General features: G+C 34.3%; 1 protein-coding gene across 5 annotated transcripts in view; it reads right to left on the reverse strand.

The window, feature by feature from the left end:
- Oseg6 (intraflagellar transport protein Oseg6) overlaps window positions 1-27572 on the reverse strand; it is a 745559-nt gene that overhangs the window by 577764 nt on the left and 140223 nt on the right. For all 5 annotated transcript variants that reach the window (XR_016549279.1, XM_090403102.1, XM_090403101.1 and 2 more), the window contains 2 exons: window positions 16987-17099; window positions 3013-3094 (listed from right to left, as the gene is read on the reverse strand). Coding sequence is in view for 4 of the 5 variants with exons in the window: in XM_090403102.1 (XP_090259228.1) it covers window positions 3013-3094; window positions 16987-17099 (195 nt within the window). In the remaining variant the exon portion in view is untranslated. The remainder of the gene's footprint in view (window positions 1-3012; window positions 3095-16986; window positions 17100-27572) is intronic.

Genomic DNA, 27572 nt, shown 5'->3' on the forward strand with positions numbered 1-27572 from the left:
CCCCTCCATGGTGGACTTCGTGAGTACGACTACTGTGTTCCACTCCAAAAAGGCAAGATTCAAAATATTAATTAATAAAGTTAGCAACAATTCCCCAAGGCCAAAGCTGATGCAGACTGAATAAGTTATCAAAAATAAAGAATAGTATACTAAAATTCAAGCAATATCATCAATTTTTATGGAAAATAGCACTTTTCTTTTCAAGAAAGCTTAACTAACACTATATACATTGTAGCCCACTATTGCCAGAATGTGTTTAATATTTCTGTCAATTTTTATAGTTTTGATCTTTTTATTGATGATTTTCATGCCAAATTTGTTACAACCATTATTCAATTTAGTCAGAGAATCCTGTACACTAATACTAGATGTGTTTAGGCATACAACATTATCTGCATAAAACAAAGAGCTAAGTTTGACATCTCCAATTCTAATATCAGGCCTAATGCCACTTTCTTTCATAACGTGATCCACAGATGATGAATATGAGTGGAGATAATGTGCATCTTTGTCTTATCCCTGATTTTACATCAAACCATTTTCCTGTATTTCCTTCAATTCTAACTGCTGACTGACAACTTAAATAAGGACTATGTGTTGCTCTGTATAATGTTCTATCAACCCCATATGCCTTTTTTAGATCTACAAAACTTAAGTACAGATCCTTGCTATATTCCCATGATATCTCAACTAGTTGTCATAAAGTGAAAATCAGATCTTGACAACCTCTATTTGTCCTAAACCCAGCTTGTTCTCCAAGTTTCTCTTCCACAATCTTCCTCGACCTCTTTTCAAGTATGATTGCATAAATCTTACCTGGAACACTTAGTAGAAAAATTCCTTTGTAATATTTACATTCAGTTTTATTCCCTTTTTCATAGATGGGAACTATTAGCGCTCTACTCCAATTATCTGGAATTCAATCTTCTGATCAGCCCTCTGAATTATGGAGTGTAGCCACCGTAAAACTTTTAACTCCATACTTAAGCATTTCTGGTCGAACATCATCTATTCTGGCTGCCTTTCTGCATTTCAAGTTTTTAGTGGCTTTTTCTACCTCAAGTACTGACATGTACTCCTCTTTGCATTCCTCTTGAAAATGTTCTAGTATGGTTCTATCACTGTTTGTTTCGTTTAACAGTCTTTTAAAGTAATTACTCCAGACATCTAGGATATCCTTATCTTCAATTTGCATGCCACTTTTATCATCTTTGATTCCTTTTACAGTTCTCTTTAATTTATTTCTAAGCTTTTTCAAAAGCCTCTAGAACATTTTGACACTTCCTGATATTTATTTTCTATATTCTTACCAGAGTCATTAGTACATTAAAAAGTACATTAAGTGCTTTTTTTTTGGAAAAGAATAGGTGAGGGTAACCTTTGCTAGGCTTTGTTAGCTGGAAAAGTTCAATAAAGCTATATGCATCCATGTCATGGTTTCACTGTTAGTTATTAAAGGTACTAGTATGCTGTCCCCCCAAAAAAAGACTGAGTACATTTACACAGCTCATTCTCCGAACATTTTTATCCCTTAATTAAGTGTGCAATTGTTAGTATCGTCCTAAGTTTATTTTCATGGCTCACAATATGAACTAGCTTAGTGTAATTAAAGCTTGCAAAATTTTACATAATGAAAATACTTATTAATACTGTTATTTAAAAATATACAATTATCTTGCAAAAAAACAAGTCAAAGACCAAATCGTGTGACAGTACATTGCGAAAAGCGAGTCTGACTCCACAGCAAGTACTACTCACTTTCTTGTTTTTCATAGATTTCATTATTTATCTTTCCTGGAGAAATTATATAAATTAATCCTTCATTATGAACAATAAATGAAAGACCCATACTGAACTGTGATGAGCTGTGTGTGAGCATTTTAAGCCTACATTACATAAAAGGTCTATAATTCTCTATAATATATGTAATATATAGTGAGAATTAAAAAATATGTTACTTTGTTTTGTCATCAGCAATAACATTCAGTTTTTAAAAACATCACCGATAACAATATTTATATAAAGTAGACTGATACCTTTCGCAAGTAAAATATTTTTGTGACTAGTAGATTCAAGCTGTATTTCTGGAGCCCTGCTTACAAGCATAAAATTAAACTGTTACATCATTAAAAGATAATGAATCTCAATTATTGTTTCTTGGTCAAGTACCAAAACTGTCTATCTTTGTAACTTAAACAGTTTCAAAGCGCTGATGGCTAATAAAAAAACACAATCCAACCTGTATTGCCTTTACTACACTAAGTATACATTCAACTGAGGAATCCAAAGCAAGTATGGTTCAGGCAGAGTTTACCTAAGTGATTCACTACTGAGACAATTCTCATGGTGAAGGTTGTATTCTTGTAAATTGTCAGTCATTTCTGAACCTTTTTAACTTTTGAAGGCAAACAGTGTTTTGCTAGTTGGCTAACACACAATAACAGATGTTTAGTATCCTCTTAGTAACTTTCCATACTGATGGTAAACCAAACCTTTTAGGCACTCTTCTCTTATTGCTAATAACTACTTACTATTTTTTAATACCCCAACCCACAGAAGATCACAGACTTATGATATTCCATACTCGTGTGGGGCGGGGGGGGGGGATTAGTTAAATCATCTGAAAATCACAAGATCTAAACATAGAACTTTTGAAAATGCCTTGAAACAGTGATAGCTATACTACACTTTTCCAATTGGTGAAAATCACCTGCTTACATAAATCAACATGTTCAGTTCAGTTCAATAAAACAGACAAAGCAGTGACATATTCATAATAAAAAGGCTATGCAAATTTTAATATGTAAAAGTTTCTATTGTCCTAATATCATGACATATAGAAATGCACGAGAATAATCCATTTATCTAGAATTTGCCCAACTGGAATCAAAATATATATATACATATATATTGTACAAAATAAAAATTCAAAGTATTAAAATGAAAAAATATTTATCATAAATTTAAAAAGGAGAATATCAATGAAAAGTAAAAAAGTTTTAGAACTCTTACTTGTCCAATTTCTCTAATGTGAGTTGAAATAACAATAAAAAATCCATTGGAAAATCCCAACAAGATATAGCCATCTCCATACCTTTGTGAAAGTAAAATAAATAAATATAGAGAGACAGTACTATATACATACAAAAAATATATAAATAAAAGAATAATAATAATTCATTCAGATAGAATAACAATTTATCTAAAATTATGGAGAAGAATGATAATAATAATATAGTCATCTTTCAATGACTCTATTCACAGAACTTCCTCATTTCTTATAACAAAAAATATATTCCTCTTTCATCTGATAAAATCAAAATCTCAGACAAAAATCAGTTCACTTCTTAGATTACTATTTTTATTTCCATCTTTCTTGTAGCAAATGTATCTTCCCTATCTTTAGAAAAACCTGTCATTTCTGTTTCTTTCAACCTAGCAATTACTTATTTTCTGAAAACTGTACAAATTGCTAATCTACCTGCCTCAGGAACAATGCTTCCACATTTAGGGTAGAGTGTAGCAAAGATTTTCTTAAAAATCCCCATTTCTACCAAAAGGAAGACAATGATGTAAACAGATACTTTCCATTGGAAGAAATGCCAACTACAACTAGATGATAGATGACCTTAATACTACCAGGATGAAGCAATGCTGTAAAGAACCCTCCTAGTTGGTAAAAATGACAACTATATCTGATGATAACCTCATTTCTACCAAGAAGAAAAAGAAGATAATGTGCTAAAGGGATACCATCCTAGCTGGAGGAAATGGTAGCAAGAACTGCTAGGTGTCAGATAACTATTAGTGCCCAATGAAACATCACTTGTATCATGAAGGCCTAAAGTGGCTAATATCAAGTTTGGTCTCCAGAGCAAGATTTTTTTAACCCTTTCCTTTCCTTCCTTACTTCGTGCAGTGGTAAGAAACTTCCTTCAAAGGTATGCTTTGTGGAGATTCAAAAAAAACAAGTTTAGATCCAAAAACAAATGTCTATATTCAGAGGTATTCATAGCTGTATGAATACTTCAGCAGGCTCACTGCCAGATTAGCATGTGGAACTGAACCTGATATCACACCAGAAGGCTTCTTTTGGATACAGACAGATGGCTGACTGGTTTGTGGTTTATGGGTACAAGGACAGCAAAGGTCATACCATTCCATTACAAAGGTTATAGCAGTACACAAGGTAATAAAAAATTAATAAATTAGTAAATTTACAACAATGTCAGTTTTCTGTAGGTAGACAAAGAGGAGTAAGTAAATTATGAAATTGAACCCTGAACTGAATTATCACTTTAAAGTTTTATTCTCAATCCAAAAAGGAATAATCTGAATGAAAAAAAAGAACACAATAGTACTTATTTCCTTCCTTCCAGTAATAGACAAAATACTCACTAACAGGAACACTTTACATCCTTGTAATATGAAGAATAACTGTTCTTATACAGCATAGCATAAATAAATACATTAAAACAATTTATTCTATTCCAATTATAAAATACAAGAAATTAAGCACTCATGTAGCTCAGTGGAGATGGTATGTGCCTTCCACAGTGCTAAATCACCCAAAGAAAGAGCATCGTAAATTCAATTCTAGTTGCTGACTAGAGGTACTTTTTTTCAACTAAGCCTTTGCTGGCCTGGTTAGCCGCGTGGTTAGCATATCAGCTTTCCAGCCAAAAGGCTGCAGGTTCGAATCCCGCTGTGGGCATGGATGTTTATGACTGTCTGTGAAAATACTAATGGTGGTGGTGGATAGTAGATGCTGTTGGTGTAGATGATGGTACTTGCTTGTGGTTTTCGTTGTAGTTGGTGAATTGAGTGGTGGAGACAGACAGTTGAAGAGTAGAGCCCTCCCTCAATAAGTCTTTAGACTCCTTGGAAGTGTCACATAATAATAATAATAAGCAACAGTAGTTTTACTTTCCATAATTAAGAAAACTTTGCAAGAACCTTTTGAAAATAGCAGTATATCAATTGCTTTATGGGAATGTATATTTGTGCACTTCTTAATAAAATATCTGTGTTTAATTCCTTAATTATTATTATTATTATTATTATTACCAGAGACTTCCTGGAGAGGACACACATCACCCACACCAGCTGTCACACTCTTTCTTGAATTCATTCCAACTACCTGCACTCACCATTTCTAAAGGCAAGCCATTCCATTCATTCACCACCTTATGAGAAAAAAATCTATCTCTAACCCCTTTCTTGACTGAATTTATTCTCAAATTCTCAACAGAAAGAATGGAAAAATTTACAAGCAGTTATCTGGTCTTGCAATGGGAAGTCCTCTGTCTCCTCCATTTGCCAACTTATGGAAAACTTGGAAAAACATTTCCTCACTTGATATGATGGCGATATATGGGTGACGTCTTTGTTGTCTGGAAATGCAGTGTATTACTGAGCTGCATGATTTTCTTTTATCAATTCCTTCCATCTAAAGCAAATAAAATTCACTTTAGAACTTGAAAAGGAAGGAAAACGACCTTTCCTAGATGCTTTGATTTAAAAAAAAAAAAAAAAAAGCCAAAGGAAGCTTCTCTCTTAGCAGATACTGCATATGCCACTCATACAGGTCGTTACCTAGATTAATTCTCTTTGCATTGCATATCTTAAAAACTAGGTTACATAGATCGCCCAAGAAAAGGGTGATCTATGTATAAGAGAATAGTATAATACCATACTATTCTCTAATCCTGCTGCACAACAAAATCTTGACATTCTATACAGAATTTCTGTTTCTATTCCTTATATCGTCAGTCTCCTCAAATCTCATGACATAAGGATGGCTTTCAAGCCTATTTTGACTATATGAGGTTTATTATATAGTCAACACAACCCTTTCAACAAACAACCTGGGGGTTATAATATTCCATGTTCTGGTGGCCTTTCTTACATAGGACAGACATCTGAAAGTTTAGAAATCAGACAGAAAGAGCATATTGGAGATGTCAATAATAGCAGAGAAGACAGCTTAGGCCTAGCTCTTCATTTCTCTCATATACATCATAACATTGAATGGGATACATTTGAAAATCGAGACATAAGCAGAAAAATTATAAAATATAATTATATTTATTATAATTATATTATAAAATATTAATACCAGAAACACTTATGTTTCTGGTATTATTATTTTTTTTTTTCATAAGTTTCTTTTTTTTCTAAGTTTCATAGCCATTGTAAATACAGTTATAGGAAACTTCAAAAAAGAACAATTTAACTGAAAGCATGTGATATTATGTGCAATATTGGCTGCAGGAGAATAGCTACATCTGCATTAATAGATATGCAAAATAAATGACAATAAACTGATTTAGTTAATCAATTATTTAATTATGAACAATATTTAATTAAAATTATGGAACACGTGAATGGTAAATATTGGTTAATATAACTTCCCAAAATTGAGAAAGTTTTAGGCAATTGTTTTTGTTCATATTTGGGTTGTGAATGTGTGCTTCACAGCTTTCTTTGTAGAATCTTTCTAGAAGAAAGTAACTCTTGTTTAACGCTTTGGTTTTTGTTGATGTTCTTCTAGACGAATTTGTGCAAATCAACCAGATTGTCCATAATAACACAAGAGCATGGGATTATATAAAACTCTAGGATAAGACAGAGGAGGATATTTGTCTTTTTGGTGAGATAAGGAATGTATTAAGTTTGCAAACTAGATGGAAAGCAATTTGTACATTCATTTGACAAAGTAATCTTGCTATTTTTTTCAGAATAGTCCTTTAACATATGGAATAAAAATAGCAAGATTACTTTGCCAATAAAAATATGAAATGTAAGTGTTTCTCTTATTAATATTTTATAATGAATTGAATGGGATAAGAGCTCCATGCCTTACATAGTGGGCAACTTCACTGTCCACAACATAAAAGAATCTACTATAGTTATTCACTCACAAGGCACACTCAACCAAGGAATGATCCTATGTGATATTTGGAAATTGCTCATTAGATCTTTTCACACGTCAGACATGAACTTTTCAGCCAACTATCTTGCAAACACATCACTGAACAATAGCTGACCCATGCCAGCCTCTATGCTCCAAATGTGTTCTGTTTTTTTAACTTATTGTAATGGTTCCTACATGTTTTTGAATTTTAATAATGTTATGGTTCATGTTAGCCACTTATTGTAATTTTTTTGTTCATCCTAATCCTAACCCAAATGAAGCTACAAGTATATACAAATATATATGGCAGAACTAGTTAGTTTCATTTATTTGTGTTAATACAGTCAAATACAATCATATATTCCTTATAATTTGATTTTACTGGATTTTACTTTAATTTTGATTTTACTATAATTTGATTTTACTCAAAAATCTACATATTCCTCATGTAAAGTGCAGAACTTTGCATTTACTAACACTATTTACTATGTAGAACTTTGCATTTACTATTTACTAATTGACAGCCATTTTCACATGCCAACAATTCCAGCCTATTCAAATCATCCAATAAGTGCTGCATGTAAGTTGCATTCTGGATTATCTTGCTTAATTTTGCATCATCAACAACCTGTATGTCTTCCATCAAATCCTTCCCATTGTCATTAATATAAAGATAGAATAACAATAGACCCAATTACTGCTCGTGTACTGACGATGCTTATGACACTTAGGTGAAAATTCTAAGTTAATAAATTTTTTTACATAAGTTTTCCTCATGTTTTATAATTCTTTTCAACTGTAATATTATTATAAAATATGAACAAGTTACTCAGACATGAACTTCCCTTAGTAAACCCATGCTATTCATTGCAAAGTATAGATTCTCTCTAAATCTATTTCTGTATGTAAGCTGTTAACCAACTTTTCGAAAATATTCACCACTACTCAGTGAAATTGATAAATCTATAGTTAGATACATCAGTCATTGCACCACACACTTATGCAATGGAATTATCATATATTCTTTCCACTCATATGGAATCTTTCCTATGCTGAGACTCAAATTATACAACCAGGTGAAAGGCACAGCCAACTCAGCTGAACACTCTTTCAGCATCCATGCTGATACCCTACCAGACCCTACTGCTGAATTCTTATTGCAATGGCTCTAGAACATAAACACTGACATATCCACAAATGGCACTGTTGTATTATAGGTCCTGTGCCCTTTCATATGTGGGGTCATCATATTAAAAAAAAAAAAAATTAAAATACAAACTCCTGTTATATTGCCATGATTTCTCAAATGTTTATGTCTTAAAGTGAAAATCTGATCTTGACAACTCCTATTTAGTTTGAACCAACTTTGTCCTTTCCAAGTTTCTCTTCTTAATTTTTCTTAGCTTCTTTTCCGGTATGTTTATATAAATCTTCTCTGGATAGCTGGGGTAAATTCCTCAGTAATTTTTACATTGTTTTATTTCTCTTTTTATGGGTCTATTTCTCTTTTATATTTCTCTTTACATTTTATCATTTCTCTTTTACAGCTCTATTCTAATCATCTGAATTCAACCTTCTTACCAGGGGTTCCTGATTTATTCAGACACTGTAAACTTTTATACCTTTAAATTTAATTGGTTCCATGGTGTCTGAGTAATAATAATAATAAATAATAAAAATCTGTATTTTTTTTTTTTACTAGAGGTCATGCCAGTAGAATAACCAGTGATCAAATCATTGTTTCTTTAGCTTACTGTGTGAAATGTAACTCAGCTTGTCCTTGTATATTTGTATACACTTCAGATGATGAACTTAATATGAAGGCTGGAACATCGGGAAATTAAAATAGTTACTTATAACACGGTTGTAAAGTCCATAATTTCTAAAATGAATGCTGATTACCGTACAACACTGAAAGAAAGGATAACATCTTGTACTTATTATTTAGATGAATCTTATCTGTTTATGTCATCTTTGGTGATGTCAATTATGTTGACATAGCACTATTCTAATTCTTCTGACATTCCGTTTCCATTAATACTGATACTTCTTACAATGATTGTGTCTATCTTGAATTCTGAATGTGTTGAATATGAGTATGTTCCAGTAGCTCAGTTTTTACTGATTGCTCTATTCTCTGATGAAAACAGTGAGGACATTGTTTTTTCTTTGTGGGAAGCCATGGCTGCCATAATATTCTATAATTCTATTCTATCATTTACCATCATTTTCTTTTTGGTTGAGGCCAATGCAGAAGGTGTTACTCTAAATTTTATATCATTCAAGGAGAATATTAAAACCAAGCGGGCTTGTAAGATCTATCGCAAAGCGAAATCAGAACTTCTCGCTGAGAGAATTGTCGACACTAAACGTGCCTTAGCATTATTATTCACTAAAAAATCTTCTCTAGCTAACCACTTAGAAGTTTCTCTAGATAGTAATTCCTGGAATAATGTTAAAGAAGTTAGTGACCTTTTGGCCTCTAAGTCCCAAAACAACAACAAACAAAAACTAACAGGAAATTCAATTTTCTAAAACAAAAACAAGAACAATCCTCTTTTACTAAACCATCCCTCATTCAAAACAAAGTAGTTATTAATAAATCTTCCCATATCCTCTCACCCGGTGAAATAAATGTTCTCTCAAGAGGGCTGACTTTTGTTGTATCACTGAAATCTATTTCTAAGGAATTATTTTCACAAAGATTGAAAAGTCTGCTTCTCTCCTTCCTGCTTGGGACACAAACTTACTCTGAATTGAGTCTATTTTTGCCATTAACAGTGCTAGACCTCCATCAAATAACATTCTACCTTCTGAATGACAGGCTCTCAAACATTTAAGAAATAACCAAGACATCATAATCCTTCCAGCAGACAAAGGTAATGCCAGAGTAATCCTAAACAAAATGGATTACCACCAGAAGATCTTCGAATTATTAAGTTCTGATTCCTATTCACTTCTTGATAGAGATCCCTCCACAGAACTCTACAACCGGACCAATAATTCTACTAAGAATGACATCAGAATTACCTAGAAATGTACACCTTTCCCTCTGATCACTACATCCTCTAAATCCCACGACTGTATGGTCTTCCTAAAATTCATAAAGAGAATATTCCTCTTTAATCTATAGAAGAGGATATCGATTCTCCGACTTACGACCTGTCAAAATTTCTTGCATCTTCTCTGAAATGTTTTACCGGAAAAATCCACTTCCTTTATTAAAAATACAACAGACTTTATATCAAAACTTAAAACTTTTGAGTCACTAACTCAGATATTATGGCTAGTTTTGCTGTAGTATCTTTATTAACTAATGTTCTCACTGAAGACGTTCTTACTCTTTTAAAGAACAAAGTTTCAAAGAAGATCTTCGCTTTACTGTCACACTGCCTTAACTCAGGTTATTTTAAATTTGAAGACTCGATTTACAAACAGAATTCATAACTTGCGATGGGAAATCCTTTGTCTCCTGGTCATGCCAACATTTATCTAGAGAATTTTGAAGAAAAAGCAATTTCATCTTTTCACTTAAACCAAAGATATGGATTCGCTACATCGATGATGTTTTCCTTATTTGGGAACATAGTCTAGATAGCCTCAAACTCTTTCAAGAACATTTGAATGATATACACCCAAATATCAAGTTCACATCTGAATTGGAAGTTGATGGCTCTATTGCATTCTTAGATATCAAAGTAACCCGGACAGCTGAACATCTCAAATTTTCTATTTTCAGAAAACCGACACATACAGACAGGTACCTTCATGCTGACTCACACCATTTGCCTCCACAGAAGTTGGGTATGATCTCCACTCTACGTCACCAAGCTCGGTCTGTTCTGTTGGACGAAGAGGAACTTCATAATGAACTTAAACATCTTCAAGTTACATTTAAACTTAATGAATACTCTAAGAAAACTACAGAATGATTACTGTTCAACTCCCATCCATGACAATATGAAGACACCACTACTTCTAAGGGCAGCATTTCTTTGCCATATATTAGTTCTTTATCTTCAAAATTGTCTAAAAGTCTGAAGAAATATAATATCAAGACGTTCTTCACAACCCTTCCTAAATTTCATTCCATCTTAAGTCGTCCTAAAACTAAACACAATAATCTTAAATATCCTGATATTTATAAGATTCTTTGTGACTGCAGCTAGCCATACTTCAGACAAACAGAGAAATCTATTGACCTCTGTTTAGAGGAACAAAAGAGAGACATTACCTACAACAGAGCTTGAGCCAGTGCCTTGTCCAGTCATGTGTTATTTTAAGCAAACTGAAATGATGAAGGTTTTCCACATCAGATTCTCTGGGATGAAACTGTCAACATGCACCGATGTTGTGATGAATTAGAGAGAAGAATTTTAGAGTCTAAGGAGAGATAGTTATCAATCCCGTCCATATTAATAACAACCTAAGCTACAGCCTGTCAGACTCTCACAGCTCCACAATTCAATATTGGCACTCTCAAGACCTTATATGAGCACATGAGCATAATGATACAGTCAGAGTTCATTCTTCCATCATATATCAGTATTAGATATATTACTCTGAGTTTTTAAAGAGACCAATTATTTTAGATTGGTTACTGGTATTTATATCACACCTGATGAAGTCTAGTTTTAGACAAAACTAGTAGTGTAATTAAAGTTTTTTTATTTAAAAAAAAAATATATATATATATATGCATCTCTTAAAGAAAATAGTGTGTCACTAATAAAACAGAATTTCGAAAAGGTCCAAATACACCTGAGCATATGGTTATTAGTTAAATTTTATTTGGCATCACTTTCTGAGAGTAACCACATTCTTTTGTGTGAGACTGGAATTAAATCACTTCCATCACTTGAAACACTTTGGCCATCCTGTTCAAACTGCAATGACAAAACCTTTTCTTCAGTAAAATTAAACTAAATTAGCACTAATTTCCAATAATTCTGAAGGTTGATTTTTTTTTTTTTTTTTTTACCACAAACTCTGTATTAATCGTTGGAATCCTGTTTTGCCTAGATCTTTGTATAATTCTTCATATTGCACCATACATGACTTCGGTTCACGTTTAAACTGTCTCATTCAGTATTTGGATCATGTGTAAGAAAATGACTTTGCAATTTTACTAGCTATTTGAAGCCCTTCATTAATTAATCCTGCAGTGAGTAGAATCTCTTTATCATCATCGCTTTTTTCTTTTTCATCGAGATTCTCAAGGACAGCTTCTATTATTTTGTCATCACTAACAGCCATGTCAACCATCAATTCTTCAATATCTGCAGACAAAAAAAAATCATCAAATCCTTCTCTGCCAACTGCATGTGCTAATCTGATGATACTGGGATATTCACTTGTATGCAACGGTACAGGGTTTTTTCTTTTTCACACACACTGGCCAAGTAGCTTTCCAGCATGCATTTAAAGTTGATAGTTTCAATTCTGACAATGCCAACTTAGCAAGTTTGATGCAATCCAAAACAGAAAATTTCTTCCTCACATCAATAACTGTCATTAAATTATCTTTATCTAGTTTATCCAAAATGTATTCGAATGTTCTTCTTATGTAGTAAGTTTTGAAGGTAGCGATCACACCCTGGTTTAGTGGTTGTATTAAGGATGTTGTATTAGGTGGCAGAAAACAAAATTCCACATTTGGGTGTTCTAAAACACGATGGAGAGGCACATTGTCTATAATCAATAAAACTTTAAAGTTCAGATTTTTTTTCATCAAATAGCATTAACTTCTGGAACAAAACATTCTGGAACCATTCATTAAAAATTTCTTTTGTAAAGGAACCTTTTTTATTTGCCTTCTAGTGCAAATAAATAAGTAATGTGTTGAAATCCACACCTTTCATTACCTGCAGTCTAAGGGATAGATTAACGAGTAATGATTTTAATATAGTGTGCTTAAGGATCAAAGCTGTATAACTGAGAGGAGACCTCCACATAGCCTTTAAAGAATGCAGAGAACTGACCACAGCTTCTGACTTAATGTCCAATTCTCATATTCTCATGGTGCATCCTGTTAGGCTCGATAATGAATGAACAAGGATGGGCTAGAAATTTAGGATTTAGCTGACCAAATTGTATTCTTATTGGCTTATACCACAATATAAAATGATGGTATAGCATAATAGAATTTCATGCAGGATGGGGCATTGCCTGGTTAAACAAGGTCCACATTGTTTTCCCAAGGGAACAGGGAAAGTCATCAAAAAGTCAGCTACTGGAACAAATCCTAAAACACACCCCAACTCAATATCACCCAAGTACAAGATCAGTACTATCAACATAAGAAGCCTGAATGGCAAAGAAATGGAGCTAGCTGAGGAATTGTATAAGTACCAGATTGATATAAAAGGGGTGACCAAAACAAAAAAGACAAAAACTGGTGAGATCTTTCTGAGCAATAAATGCAAAATGTTATATTCAGGCAATGACAATCAAGGAAAAGAACGAATAGCAATAGTATTCAACAATAAATATGAGGCAAAATCTTCTTGAATGGCAGGCAATTTCAAATAGAGTGATGTGGGCAAATATCAGAATGGGGAACTGGACAATGAGACTTATTTGTGCCTATGGTCCCACAGAAGCTTCTACTAATGTAAAAGTGGAAGAATTTTTTGAAGCTTTAGAGAAAGCAACTGACACAATGAAAAAGGAAAAGTTGGTCCTTGTTGGGGATCTAAATAGCAGAGTAGGAAATGATTGTGAGACATACAAAAATATTTTGGGAAAATTTGGAGAAAAGAGCAAAGCTAATAATAATGGCAAATACCTGTTGGATTTCTGCTCAGGACATGGACTGGTTATTACTAACACAATGTTCCAACATAAAAATGTGCATAAATTCACATGGAGAGAAGAGGCAAGGAATAAGAAAAGTCTCACTGAATGTAGATAGGGATGTTTTCTCACTTGTGCAGGACACTAGAGTGTACAGAGGATTTGAAATTGGTAGTGATCACAATTTAATCTTCAGCAGGATTAAACTGAATTTCTATTGAAAAGAAGAACATGTAAGACAGTTTTAAAGCGAATAAAAGTTGAGCAGCTCTCAGATGTAAACTGTAGACTAAAATAAGCAAATATTATTAAAAAAAAAAAATGAGAGTTTGTAAACAGGAACCAAACCTTGGAGATTTAGGAGCAAGCCCTGAGGAAAACATTGATTGATTCAGCCAGAGAGGCATGTGGTTAGATTGTCTGCAAGGATAGAAAAATCAGAACTCCATGTTGGAGACAGGAAATTCAAGAGGCAGTGAAGGAAAAGAAGAAAGCATATCAAAAGTTCCTGGCAAATAAGTCAGCTTGTGTTCTTAGAGAATACAGAGACAAATGTAAGAAAGCTAAACACCATGTAAAACTAGCTAAACAAAATTTATGGGATGATTTTGGCAAGAACATAGAAAATAAATATCAAGAAGGTCAAGATTCCCTGACTAAATTGAATAACTGTATTGTAATAGATTTGGTATGAAAGTCAGCAATACAAGTCAAAGACAGAAGCATTGAAAATATCAACTGCATTGTGAATGGAGAACCTATAGAACAAGTAAAACATTTTAGTTACTTATGCATGATTTTTACTGAAGATGGTAAATTAAATATGGAAATAGACAAAAGAATCAACAAAGCTGGTATGGTAGGCAGTCAACTGAATAAATTTATATGGAGAGAAATTAGCCAAAACACTAAATTAGCTGTATACAAGACAGTGTTCAAACCAATTTTAACTTATGGATCTGAGAGCTATGTCAGAAGTAAAACACTTGACCAAAGACTAGAGACCGCAGATATGAGAGACCAGAGAAAGACTGGGGCATGAACAGATGGCATCAATGGCAATATCATATTAAAAACGGGGATATTAGAAAAGAACTTGACATTGTTAGCATCCAGGAATGTGTTAGCAGAGCTAATCTCAGGTAGTATGGTCACTTAAACAGAATGGGAGAGGAAAGATTAGCAAAACAAGTGTTCTCTGCCAAGTTGGCAGCAAAAAGACCCAGAGGAAGACCAAGCTATAGGTGGATTGATACAGTAAAAAATGCCTTAGAGGATAGAAATATAAGATCTGATAATGTATGTTGGAGTCTTGACAAGTAACAGACTGATTTGGAGGAAAATTGTAGATAAGAAGTTAGTAATGATGTAAATATTTAATACTATCATATCCTGCACACCCCTTGAGGGTATATGTCAGGAATTTGATGATGATGGTGGTTTTAATATATGATCTCCTGAAGCATTGTTGCAAAATAATAGTCGCATGATCCTTAGATGCTTTAAAGCCACCAATACTTTTTTATGATTCAGTATATAAGTTCTACTTGGCATTTGTCTACATTCTATAGCACAGAGTAATCTCTAATATTTAAATACATATGTACCATACTAAGAAGTGATAATTATAATGAAAATATCCTTTTTTAATGGAACTGAAATCAAACAGAAATTTTAAAAATAAGCACCATTTGAACCATGTTAAATCAAAATATACAGTGTAAAAATAGTATTGCTTTTGTTTTTTAAACTATGTTATTTCGAAATCATGTAAAAAAAAAAAAGCCATGTAAAGAGAGAATTAACTGTATTTATATATTTATAAATTATATATATATTGTTATTTTATATATATATTTATATATATTGTTATTTTATATATATATTTATATATATTGTTATTTTATATATATATATATGAGGTTTGACACAGAAAAAAAATGAGACTGTGCCTATATCTCTTTTTATTTAACAAATTGAGAAAATCAACTATGATATCCTTCAAAATAGTTTCCTTCTGAGTTGACACAGAGCTGCATATGATGCTGCCAACATTCAAAGCAATTCTGCAAATCATTTTCTGAAAGGTTGTCGAGGATTTCCGTCATTTTTGCTTTCGCATCTTCTACCGACAAAAAATATATTCCTTTGAGCACCAACTTGATCTTTGGGAAGAGGTAGAAGTTGCAAGGAGCCAGGTCCGGTGAATAGGGTGGGTTCTCAAGCACAGTGATGTTTTGATTAGCTAAAATCTGCTTCAGGCAAAGCATTGTGGGCTGGCGCGCTGTCTTGGTGCAAAATCCAACAGTTTCTCCAAAATTCTGGTCATTTCCTTCTCATGCATTTGCGCAATTTCATCAAGACTTCAAGGTAATATTGCAGATTTATCATGGGAATCCACTCTGCCATTACAATACCCTGGATATCGAAGAAAACAATCAACATGGCCTTGAACTTTGAACGACTCATGCATGTTTTTCTTGACCTTGGAGATGTTTCTGACTTCCACTGCATCAATTGTTGCTTGGTTTCTGGATCATATGTAAATATCCAAGTTTCATCACAAGAATTACCAAATTTAACAAATCTGGTTCATCCTTAATGTGTTGCAAAATGTCCAAACACAGTTCCTTGTGATGTTATTTTTGTTCATCTGACAAAATTTTTGGAATCATTTTTGGACAAACCTTTTTCATGTTCAATTCTTCCATTAAAATGCATCAAACACTTTCCCCTGTCCAAATGAACTTTCTCAGCTACAGCTTAAACACCCAACCTTCTGTCTTTTCAAATCATATCTCGTGCTTTTAATGTTGTCACTGTAACTGCTGTGAGTCGGCAGCCTGGGCAATCATCTTTCATGATGATTTCTCTGTCTTCCAAAAATCGTTTGTGTCATTCAAAAACACATGCATGAGACATGCACTCTTCACCATAAGCCTCAGTCAATAATTGAAAAGTTTCATTGCGGATTTCTTCAGTTACACAAGAAACTTGATGTTAATTCGCTGTTCACTCTTGCTTTCCAACATTTACTGACCAAGGGTACGAAAATGTCTATATTTGAACATATGTCCACTTGTACTGAATAAAGCAATGAAATTTAGCCTTATCTGATGGTAACAGGTTAGAACATGCTTTATAACAATCTCTTTGTTTCTCCCCTCCCACTCTCCATTCTCAAGCTATAGGGTTAGTCTCATTTTTTTGTGTGTGTCGGATCTCGTATATATATATATATATATATATATATATATATATATATATATGCATACCATTTATAATCTATCACCAGTCCATACTTCTCTTGAAATGCAAGAACAATAGGATTTTCAGGATTAAATATATTTAGAAGAAACAGAGTTTTCTTGTTGAGCACCAGACTAACCTAACATATAAAATATGTATTTAGTCATCTGTACCAGGAATAAAACTGCAAAACTATAGTTGTTAATAAAATGGATATATCAATATAAGAAAACACATAAATCTCAGAAATAGTATTGGTCACTTGAATAGATTAACATTAATTACAAAAAATAAAAATAAATAAATAAAATATTAAAAATTACAAATATTAGAAAAATATTACAAAAATAAATAAAATATTACAAAAATTACAAACATTAGAAATTACAAATATTGGTCTCATAAAATATTTTCAGAGTGAGGAAATGTGTAATGGAAATCTCTTTCATATGCAGTCATGGATGTTAGGTTTAAACATCCATGAGGATGTTTATGGGAGTTTATGTTTATAAACTATATGAGGAAGGAAGGGAGGGAGAGGGAGGTCTGGAAAGTTCTGATAAATACCTAGAACAAAATGATATCAAAGCAACTGATATAACCACAAGAAAGAACATACTAGTAGCAAAAGTTATGAAGGTAACTTATGTTCTTATATCCTCGTATGTTCTTTCTTGTGGTTATATCAGTTGCTTTAATAGAAAGAACACAAAGACTAAACAATATTAAACAGGAATTGCATGCAAAAAAAAAAGATATAAGGAGACAGAAGAAGAGAAGATGCATGAAGAGTATAAGACACGGGCCAGAAGAGTGACTAGTATGGTAAGGAAGACGAAACTGGAATATGAGAGGAGATTAGCCCCAAGATCCAAAGAAAATCCTAGGGAATTTTTTTGATATGTGGCCAGTAGGAGGAGAAATGATTGTGGAAGAATGATATTGTGGGATAAAAATGGGAATAGAGTGACTGATGCAGAGGACATAGTAGAATTGTTCAATGAACACTTTATTGGAGTATTTCATCCTGGAGGAGTCAGTTTTAATGCTAGAGGGATAGGGCAGGTTTAAGGTTTAGAGGTACAGGAGGAGAGTGTGTTTTTTGGGACTGGATGGTATTTCACCACGAGCTTTGAGAGAATGTACCAGGGAACTACAGTGCCTTTAACCTGGCTTTTCAATGAAAGTCTGGCTGCTGGAAAGGTGCCCATGGAATGGAAGGAAGGTAAGATAGTGCCATTGCATAAGGGCGGCAGCAGACTGGGAGTGTCTAATTATAGACCTTACTAACTACTGATGACACACAAATTAGTAAGATCTTGGAGAACATAGTGAAGGACTGTATACAGCATTGGGCAGATGAGGGTAATGTTATCTGTGAGAGTCAACATGGATTTGTGAAGGGGCGCTCTTGTTTTAGCAATATGATAGCCTTTTATGATAAAGTTAAAAGCATTAGATGAGGGAAAGGCATATAATGCCATTTTCTTAGACTTAGCGAAGGCATTTGACAGGGTGCCACATGATAAGCTGATATTTAAGTTGCAGCACATGGGTCTGGATGTCAGATTGGTCAATTGGATTCAGGATTGGCTGTCCGATAGGTATCAGAGAGTTGTGTATGGTGGGGCAGTTTCAAGGAAGCAGAGGGTTACAAGTGGGGTCCCACAGGGCTCAATATTGGGACCTATATTGTTTAACCTTTATATCAATGATATTGTTAGTGGGTTGAAAGGGGATATTCAGTTGTTTGCAGATGATGCGAAGCTGGGAAGGATTATTAGTAATAGTGCAGATGCAGCAGCCCTGCAAGAGGATTTAAATAAGCTAGATAGATGGGCAAATGAATTGGGGTCTCAGTTTAATGCAGCAAAATGTAAGGTCTTGAGGTTTGGGAAACATCGATGAGACACTGCATGCTCTAAGGGAGGAGTTATACTGGAGGAAGTAGGGGAGACAAGAGATCTGGGGTTGATGATTGATAGAAACCTGAAATTAAGGGGACATATTGCAAAAGTGGAGATGGTAACACAGAGGATTGCTGCTGTAATGAGAAGGACACTGACCTGCAGAGATAAAACAGTTATCATTCCGTTGTATAAGACCCTGATCAGACCACACTTGGACTACTGTTCTCAGATTTGGTCCCCAGGATTTGAAGGGGATAAATTAACTGTGGAAAAGGTACAAAGGTGGATAACAAAGATGGTTTCAGGACTGTACAATGATAGTTATGAGGATCGGCTGAGGGAATGTGCACTGCACAGTTTGGTGGATAGAAGAAGGTGATATGATTGAGACTTTTAAACAGTTGAGAGGTGGTTACAGGGTTGACACTGGGGAGTTCTTTTGCTTGGTTGAACAGCAGGAAGGAATGATTACAAGAGGCAAGTTACGAAAGGAAACTGTGAGCAAGAGGGTGAGGAGTGGTTTCTTTGCATGGAATGCATTGCCTGATGGAGTGGTGAGAGTGAGAACAGTCAATGAGTTCAAGGAGTGGTATGATAGACTTTGTGTTTCTTGGGGGGGGGGGACCTCCCCCATCGATCAGTCTTTTGACTCCATGGAGGCCTGAATAATAATAATAATAATAACATGCTAGTAGCAGCAGATTATGAAGGCAACTTATGTTCTTATATTTTTATATCCTCGTATGTTCTTTCTTGTGGTTATATCACTTGCTTTAATATCATTTTTGTTCTTGGTGTTTATTAGGACTTTCCAGGCCCCTCGTAATGCTAGTGAGAACTTAAATATATATTTGATGCATCAGATTTGCTTGACTACATGACCTAATTGAAGAAATTTAATGAATAAAAACTGAAAGATATCAAAATTATTTTTATTTAAATGCACAACTAGTTTTGTCTTCTTAGAAGATTTCATTAGTGCATAGCATGAAAATAGAAATACAAAAAATATCCATTACAAGAGAGAAATTCTGCAAAGTTTCTCTCTAAATCAAAGATATAAAACTTAATCACTTTCTGATATTATGAATTTGTTTTGATATTACTTCCCTTCACACCAGTGTTCCACTTACTGATGCTGCAGAAATTTTATACTTTGATTCCTAGAAGTCATTGTAAATTTATTCAGGTTTACTGTTAAATCCAAATATTTTACCTGAAAAAACACTCTAACACGTTCATTGCCAATCACGCGATATTGCGTGATGCAAGTTCTCACCAAGCGGCCGACCACGCGTTATCGCATGGACGTCACTATCAAGTAAAAAATTTGGCCACCACATGAAATTCCAATTTTCAGCTTGGCAATGAATGTGTTAAACAAACAAAAAGATCTATCATGGATTCCCCTTAATCTTTATTTGCAAACTTTTCCTTGGAAAACTTGGAAGGAAAAATTTCAGTCTTGATATCAACATTTATTCAAAGAAAGTGCTAAGTTCTATTACACTACCTGAACAATAATTGGAATGATAGTTTAATCATAAATATGGGAAATTGTGATCTGTAACTGTATTAAATAATTTGTGTGCATGCGTGCGTGTATTTCATAGATTAGGTTTTCATGGCTATTACATATGTTTTAATGAAAATAAATTATATGACTAAATTAGCTGAATGATAAAATAAGAAAATAACTAATTTATTTCCAAAGGCACTACTAGTTTTGCCTTTCTAGAAGACTTCATTGGGCACATAATACATAGAAGGAAAAAAAAAGGATACATAAAAACATTACTTGGGTACATCACCAAAGTTCAGTGATGAAGACCAGATGGCCAAAGATTTAAAGCTGCTTTTATCAATTTTTCAGAAGAATGGTTATCATAAAAAGCCAATTTCTAAACTCTTGTTTAATCCATCTACACACCATGCTGAAGAGAGTAATGATGTGAAAGGTTATATTCCCATTCTGTATATCAGCTATATTTCTAACAAGCAAAAATCCTCAAGAAATATAAGATTCATACTTTATTCACCCACTTGACAGCTTGACCATGGCATGAGCCAGTAAAACCTAACCATAACAATTTGAAATATCCAGGTGTGTACTGTCTTTGGTGTGGCTGTAATTCCCCATATTATGGACCAACAGAGAAATCAACTGAGCTTCATATCGAAGAACATCTCAGAGACATCACCTACAGTAGAACCAGGGCCATGGCCTTATCCAGCCATGGTCTTAATTCTTCTGATCCCAATACCATCAATCAGCTATACACTCAGTAAAGTGGGATAGAGCGGAAATCATTTACAAATGCTATAATGAACGCAAAAGAAAAATCTTAGCATCAACAGAAATTGTATTAAATCCTGTTCACCTTAATGTCAACCTCAGCCACAACCTTTCTGATTGTTACTCCTCTGCTATTCAGCTATGGCAGCTGCAAGACCATTTCCGTGCGAATTCATTCTAATGTGAGCAATCCGTTAATAATTTAGAAGTTTGGTGATGTACCCAAGTAATGTTTTTATGTATCCCTTTTTCTTCTTCTAAGTATTATGCACCTGACAAAGTCTTCTAGAAAGATGGAACTAGTAGTGCCTTTTGATTAATAATCTAAAGCATGGTCTGCTAGATACCCCCACACAGGATCGATTAGAAAATAACAAAAGTGCTGCACAAAAGCTTTACAAGTCGGAGAGGTTGTTCCTGGAATCAACAGAAGCCTTTGACACATACTCCAAACCTCAACATGTATGGCTGTATAAATTTGCCAAAGATTTGGGAGACAGTCATCTTAAGACCAAATTAATATCCAATTTCTCTCTCTCTATGTTTTTTTTATTTATTCAACATAGATGGCACCTAATTAGGACTTTAGTCTTTTTTTTGCACATTACAATTGTTCAAACTAGTCCCATTGTTATACCAGATTGTGATTGTCTCGGTACCGTGACAAACTATTTTTGTGCATTGAAGATGCTGGATAGAATACTAGCGAAATATCAGCAATAAGTTATTAAATATGGATATTATTTCTGGGAAAACTCTCATGTTACTCCTCTTAACAAACTATTATATTTACGGCTATTTTGCCTGCTTCTGTTTAGGAGTGCCCCTGTTAACAAGAAGCAGGCAAAATAGCCGTAAATATAATAGTCATTTTCTTATCAGTCTGTGTTCTCATCTATACCGTTAAAATTAATCAACATGTACAATGAACACAAGCCTTATCACACGTTTTAGTAGTGCCATTGGAAATAAATTAGTTAGTTTCCATTTTATCATTCAGATATACAGGGTGTTCGGGATAAATTTGACAGTTTCGTAAGGAAAAAGAAAATCTTCTTTGTATCTATTAAATTTAATGAATTGACAAAAAAACATTACAGGCAGAGTTAATTACAATACTATCAACAAGATTTACTCAAAATAACCACCATTAACATCGATCACAGCTTCAATTCTGCTTCGGAACCTCGAACAAGCTGATGCTACAGTCTCCCTGGGAAGGGCCGCAAAAACTGTTTTAATTTTATCCATTAACTGGGCTTTTGTATTACTGGAAGTGCGATTGGTGTCTTTTTCAACTGCGCCCCATACAAAATAATCCATGGGGTTAAGGTCTGGGGAGTTTGGAGGCCAAACATTTGGACTGGTGAAGTCGTAGAAATTTTCAGACAACCATTTTTGACTTTTCCCAGAGGTGTGGCAAGGGGCCGAATCCTGCTGCCATACATACGGCCTACCATTGGCTACCCTTGTTATCCAGGGCTTGACTACAGTTAGCAACTCCACGAACAAAGCCCGAATTCCAATGCCAGGGTTCTTCAACACCTGTTCCTGCAGATTTGCGAGGAATTCTGCTGTACGAACGCAATCAGATCGTCTGCTAGGGATCTTTCTTCTTGCTACATCCTCGTAGTCACCATTGCAAGTCTCTAGTTCATGCCTGATTGTTTTTACTGTATTCAGGGAGCATTGGGCAGCAGTCGTAATATCCTTATTTTGATGGCGGGCACGAATCATCATGATACAAGTTATTCTCTTCCATGATTCAGGAGGGTTCCAGCTATCCATCCTTTCTGACATCTTGTATATGAATGAAGAAGGGTCCAAACTTTTAAATGAAGAGAAGTGTGTGTTAATACATGTAAATTACGGAAAAATATAATTAATTATAAATATGTCAAATTTATCCCGAACACCCTGTATAGTCATATAAATTATTTTCATATATATATATATATATATATATATATATATATATATTTAGTTCACAATAGTATTATAGCAATTTGTAACTGTAGTAAATATCGTTATTTGCCAGTGTATAAGACACACCGGCCTATAAGACATGCACTCCCTTTTTTTGTTCACATTTTTTAGGAAAAAAAGATTTTTTAGATCCTCTTCCTTATTCTGCCAAGTTTTATCATTTTCTCAATCATTGGTGGCCCTAAATGCTTCTCTGCAGCCCTGTTTCCCTGTTCTTTAGCATACGCAATCACGCATAGCTTGTATGCAATATTTTAGCAATGTTGACATTTTTCAGCCATAATTTGCCAAGAAATTTAGAGAAAATTTAATGGCAGGAATTTATTACCGTTCACAACAACCGCGACAACAATTGGAAAGTTTAAATGAACGGGAACACAGCTATGATCATCGATGACAGCGCATGCGCATCCACTGAACTCTACATTAGTGGAATGATCTCACACACTGCAAGGAAGCAAGAAAGAAATCATATAACTCGGAACAGAGAAAATTTCCAGAAATGAAAGTAATAAAAAACTGAGTATCAGCATATAAGATGCACCCTGTTTTTCAGACCTATTTTCAAAGAAAAAAAAGTGTGTCTTATACAAATACGTTAATTTTTTTTAAAGTTCTCAATAGATATCTCTTTTACACTTAACTGAATACAAAAGTAATTTTTATTATTAATACAGCTTTTTTTTAAGATTTTGGAGAAATTAGTGACAGATCATATACAGCATTGGAAAGATAAGGGTATAGTCACTTGTGAGAATAAGCATGGATTTGTTAAGGGGCACTCTTGTTTTAGTAATCTGATTGCTGAATGGTAGGCCATACATACGGCCTACCATTGGCTACCCTTGTTATCCAGGGCTTGACTACAGTTAGCAACTCCACGAACAAAGCCCGAATTCCAATGCCAGGGTTCTTCAACACCTGTTCCTGCAGATTTGCGAGGAATTCTGCTGTACGAACGCAATCAGATCATCTGCTAGGGATCTTTCTTCTTGCTACATCCTCGTAGTCACCATTGCAAGTCTCTAGTTCATGCCTGATTGTTTTTACTGTATTCAGGGAGCATTGGGCAGCAGTCGTAATATCCTTATTTTGATGGCGGGCACGAATCATCATGATACAAGTTATTCTCTTCCATGATTCAGGAGGGTTCCAGCTATCCATCCTTTCTGACATCTTGTATATGAATGAAGAAGGGTCCAAACTTTTAAATGAAGAGAAGTGTGTGTTAATACATGTAAATTACGGAAAAATATAATTAATTATAAATATGTCAAATTTATCCCGAACACCCTGTATAGTCATATAAATTATTTTCATATATATATATATATATATATATATATATATATATATATATATATTTAGTTCACAATAGTATTATAGCAATTTGTAACTGTAGTAAATATCGTTATTTGCCAGTGTATAAGACACACCGGCCTATAAGACATGCACTCCCTTTTTTTGTTCACATTTTTTAGGAAAAAAAGATTTTTTAGATCCTCTTCCTTATTCTGCCAAGTTTTATCATTTTCTCAATCATTGGTGGCCCTAAATGCTTCTCTGCAGCCCTGTTTCCCTGTTCTTTAGCATACGCAATCACACATAGCTTGTATGCAATATTTTAGCAATGTCGACATTTTTCAGCCATAATTTGCCAAGAAATTTAGAGAAAATTTAATGGCAGGAATTTATTACCGTTCACAACAACCGCGACAACAATTGGAAAGTTTAAATGAACGGGAACACAGCTATGATCATCGATGACAGCGCATGCGCATCCACTGAACTCTACATTAGTGGAATGATCTCACACACACTGCAAGGAAGCAAGAAAGAAATCATATAACTCGGAACAGAGAAAATTTCCAGAAATGAAAGTAATAAAAAACTGAGTATCAGCATATAAGATGCACCCTGTTTTTCAGACCTATTTTCAAAGAAAAAAAAGTGTGTCTTATACAAATACGTTAATTTTTTTTAAAGTTCTCAATAGATATCTCTTTTACACTTAACTGAATACAAAAGTAATTTTTATTATTAATACAGCTTTTTTTTAAGATTTTGGAGAAATTAGTGACAGATCATATACAGCATTGGAAAGATAAGGGTATAGTCACTTGTGAGAATAAGCATGGATTTGTTAAGGGGCACTCTTGTTTTAGTAATCTGATTGCTTTTATAAAGTAACAAGAGTAGCTGATGAGAGAAAGACATATGATGCCATTTTTTAAAAAAATTACAAAGGGAATTTGTAGGATGCTATGTAATAAGCTGATATTTAAGTTACATACAGCACATGGGTTTAGATGTTAGATGTCAGGTTAGTGAAATGATTTGGAGATTGGCTGTCAATATCAGAGTTGTGTATGAGGGAGAGGTATCAAGGAAGCAAAAGGTTACAAGTGAGTGTCACAGGACTCAGTACAGGGACCTGTCTTGTTTAACCTTTATATCAATGACACTGCCAATGGATTGCAGGGGGATATTCAGTTGTTTGCATATGATGTGATGTTAGGAAGGGTTATTAATAATAGTGCAGATATGGTAGCCCTTTAGGGTTTGAATAAGCTGAACAAATGGGCAAATGAATGGGTATATCAGTTTAATGCAACTAAATCTAAGGTCTTGTTGTTTGGGATCCATACATGAGAAGCTGCATATTTTGTTGGAGGAACTGTACTGGAGGAAGTGAGAGAGGCAAGGAATCTTGGGGGTGATGATGATTGATAAAAACCTGCAGTTCGGGGGACATGCAAAGGTGGCAAAGGTAATCCAGAAGATTGCTGCAAAACTGAGAAAGATACTGACTAGCACAAAGAGAAGACGTGATTCCATTGTATAAAGCCCTAATCAGATCACGCTTGGAGTACTGTGCTCAGTTTTGGTCCCTTGGATTTGAAGTGGACTAAATTAACCTTGGAGAGAGTACAGAGGCAGATAACAAAAATGATACAAGGACTGTACAAAGTTAGTTATAAGGATAGACTAAGGGAATGTGAACTGCAAAGTTTGGTATATAGAAGAAGGAGACTTCATATGACTGAGACATCTAAACTGTTGAGAGGTAGTTACAGGGTTGACACTGGGGGAGTTCTTCAGTATGGTAGAACAAGGAGCAAGGACAAGTAGCAATTCTTGGAAGTTGTGAAAGGAAGTCATGAACAAGAGAGTGAAGAGGGTGGTTGAACCATGTATGTAATGCCTGATAAGGTTATGAAAGCATGAATGTTGAATGGATGAAAAGAAGTGGTATGATACACTGTGTTGTTTAGGATAGGCCTCCCACATTGACTCTTATGGCTCCATGCAGGTCTTAAATGATAATAACAATACATTTTTTATGATCTATTATATTAAATTCCTAATATTTTTCTTCACCCCAAAGTTGTTCATTTCAATGTAATTCACTGAAATGAATTACATTGAAATGTAATTCATTTCAATCTTTTAAATTTTATCATGGTTTACATGTTTCTTTATATTGATGGATATCATATAACAGCATTAAGTAGATGGCGGAGAGTTAGCGGCGATGAGTGGTAAGACAGCGGAAGTGGATGCAAGATAGTGAAAATGAAATTTGCGTAAATGGCACTGAGAAAGTAATTGAAGAGATGAAGCACAGTTGGTAAAGATAAGGCAGGTCAGCATTGCCCAGGTATAATAATGATGAGTTGAGAAGGCACGCAAAGATTATAAATGGTATGCTAGCAGAGTTGTGTGAGGAGAAAGGAGATCATTTTGTAAATGTGTGGTATGAATTTAAAGGGTGAATAGAGCTGTATCAAAGAGATGGGCTACATATGAATGGATTTGGTGTAAGTCAGCTGGAGAAACTGTTGCAAGAGAAAACGACAGAAGTGAATGTAAGACAGGGAAAGCAAGAGATAATGTGGAAGAGCAAGAGAGTAAGGTAGGCAACTTTGTGAATGGAGAAGTAAGTGGCACGAGTGAAGAGAATGAGACAGAGAAAGAGAAGGAACACAGGGCAGACAGGAAAAGGATGGGGTAGGGAGAAATCAGGGTGGACAGGGAGACATTATGAGAAGTCTTGATGATGGCAGATGTGTAAGGACGTAAGAAAGGATTAAGATAGGAAAGGATATGAGGACGACATTTAGATATGGAGGAAGGGGAGGAGTGTAATATCAGTGATGACAGGAATCAACAGAGGGGAGAGGTTGAAGGAGTCATATCTAAGAATTGGGGTCACTCAGACTTGTTATAGAAATAGAAATGAGCCAGTGTGTATGTTTACAAATTGCCAGAGGTATTCAAAACAAGGGAATGAAACTGTAGTATTGATAGAGTTCATCTGATCAAAAATTGTTGAGTTGAACAAGAATGACATTTTGCAGAATAGAGATGGAAGTATATGTAGTCTTTCACAAAGACAGGCAAGGTAAAAAAAGGGAGG

This window comes from Typopeltis vanoorti, chromosome 13 (assembly GCF_054136105.1).
Source record: "Typopeltis vanoorti isolate ZY-2024b chromosome 13, IOZ_Tvanoo_1.0, whole genome shotgun sequence".
NCBI classification, from domain to species: domain Eukaryota; kingdom Metazoa; phylum Arthropoda; class Arachnida; order Uropygi; family Thelyphonidae; genus Typopeltis; species Typopeltis vanoorti.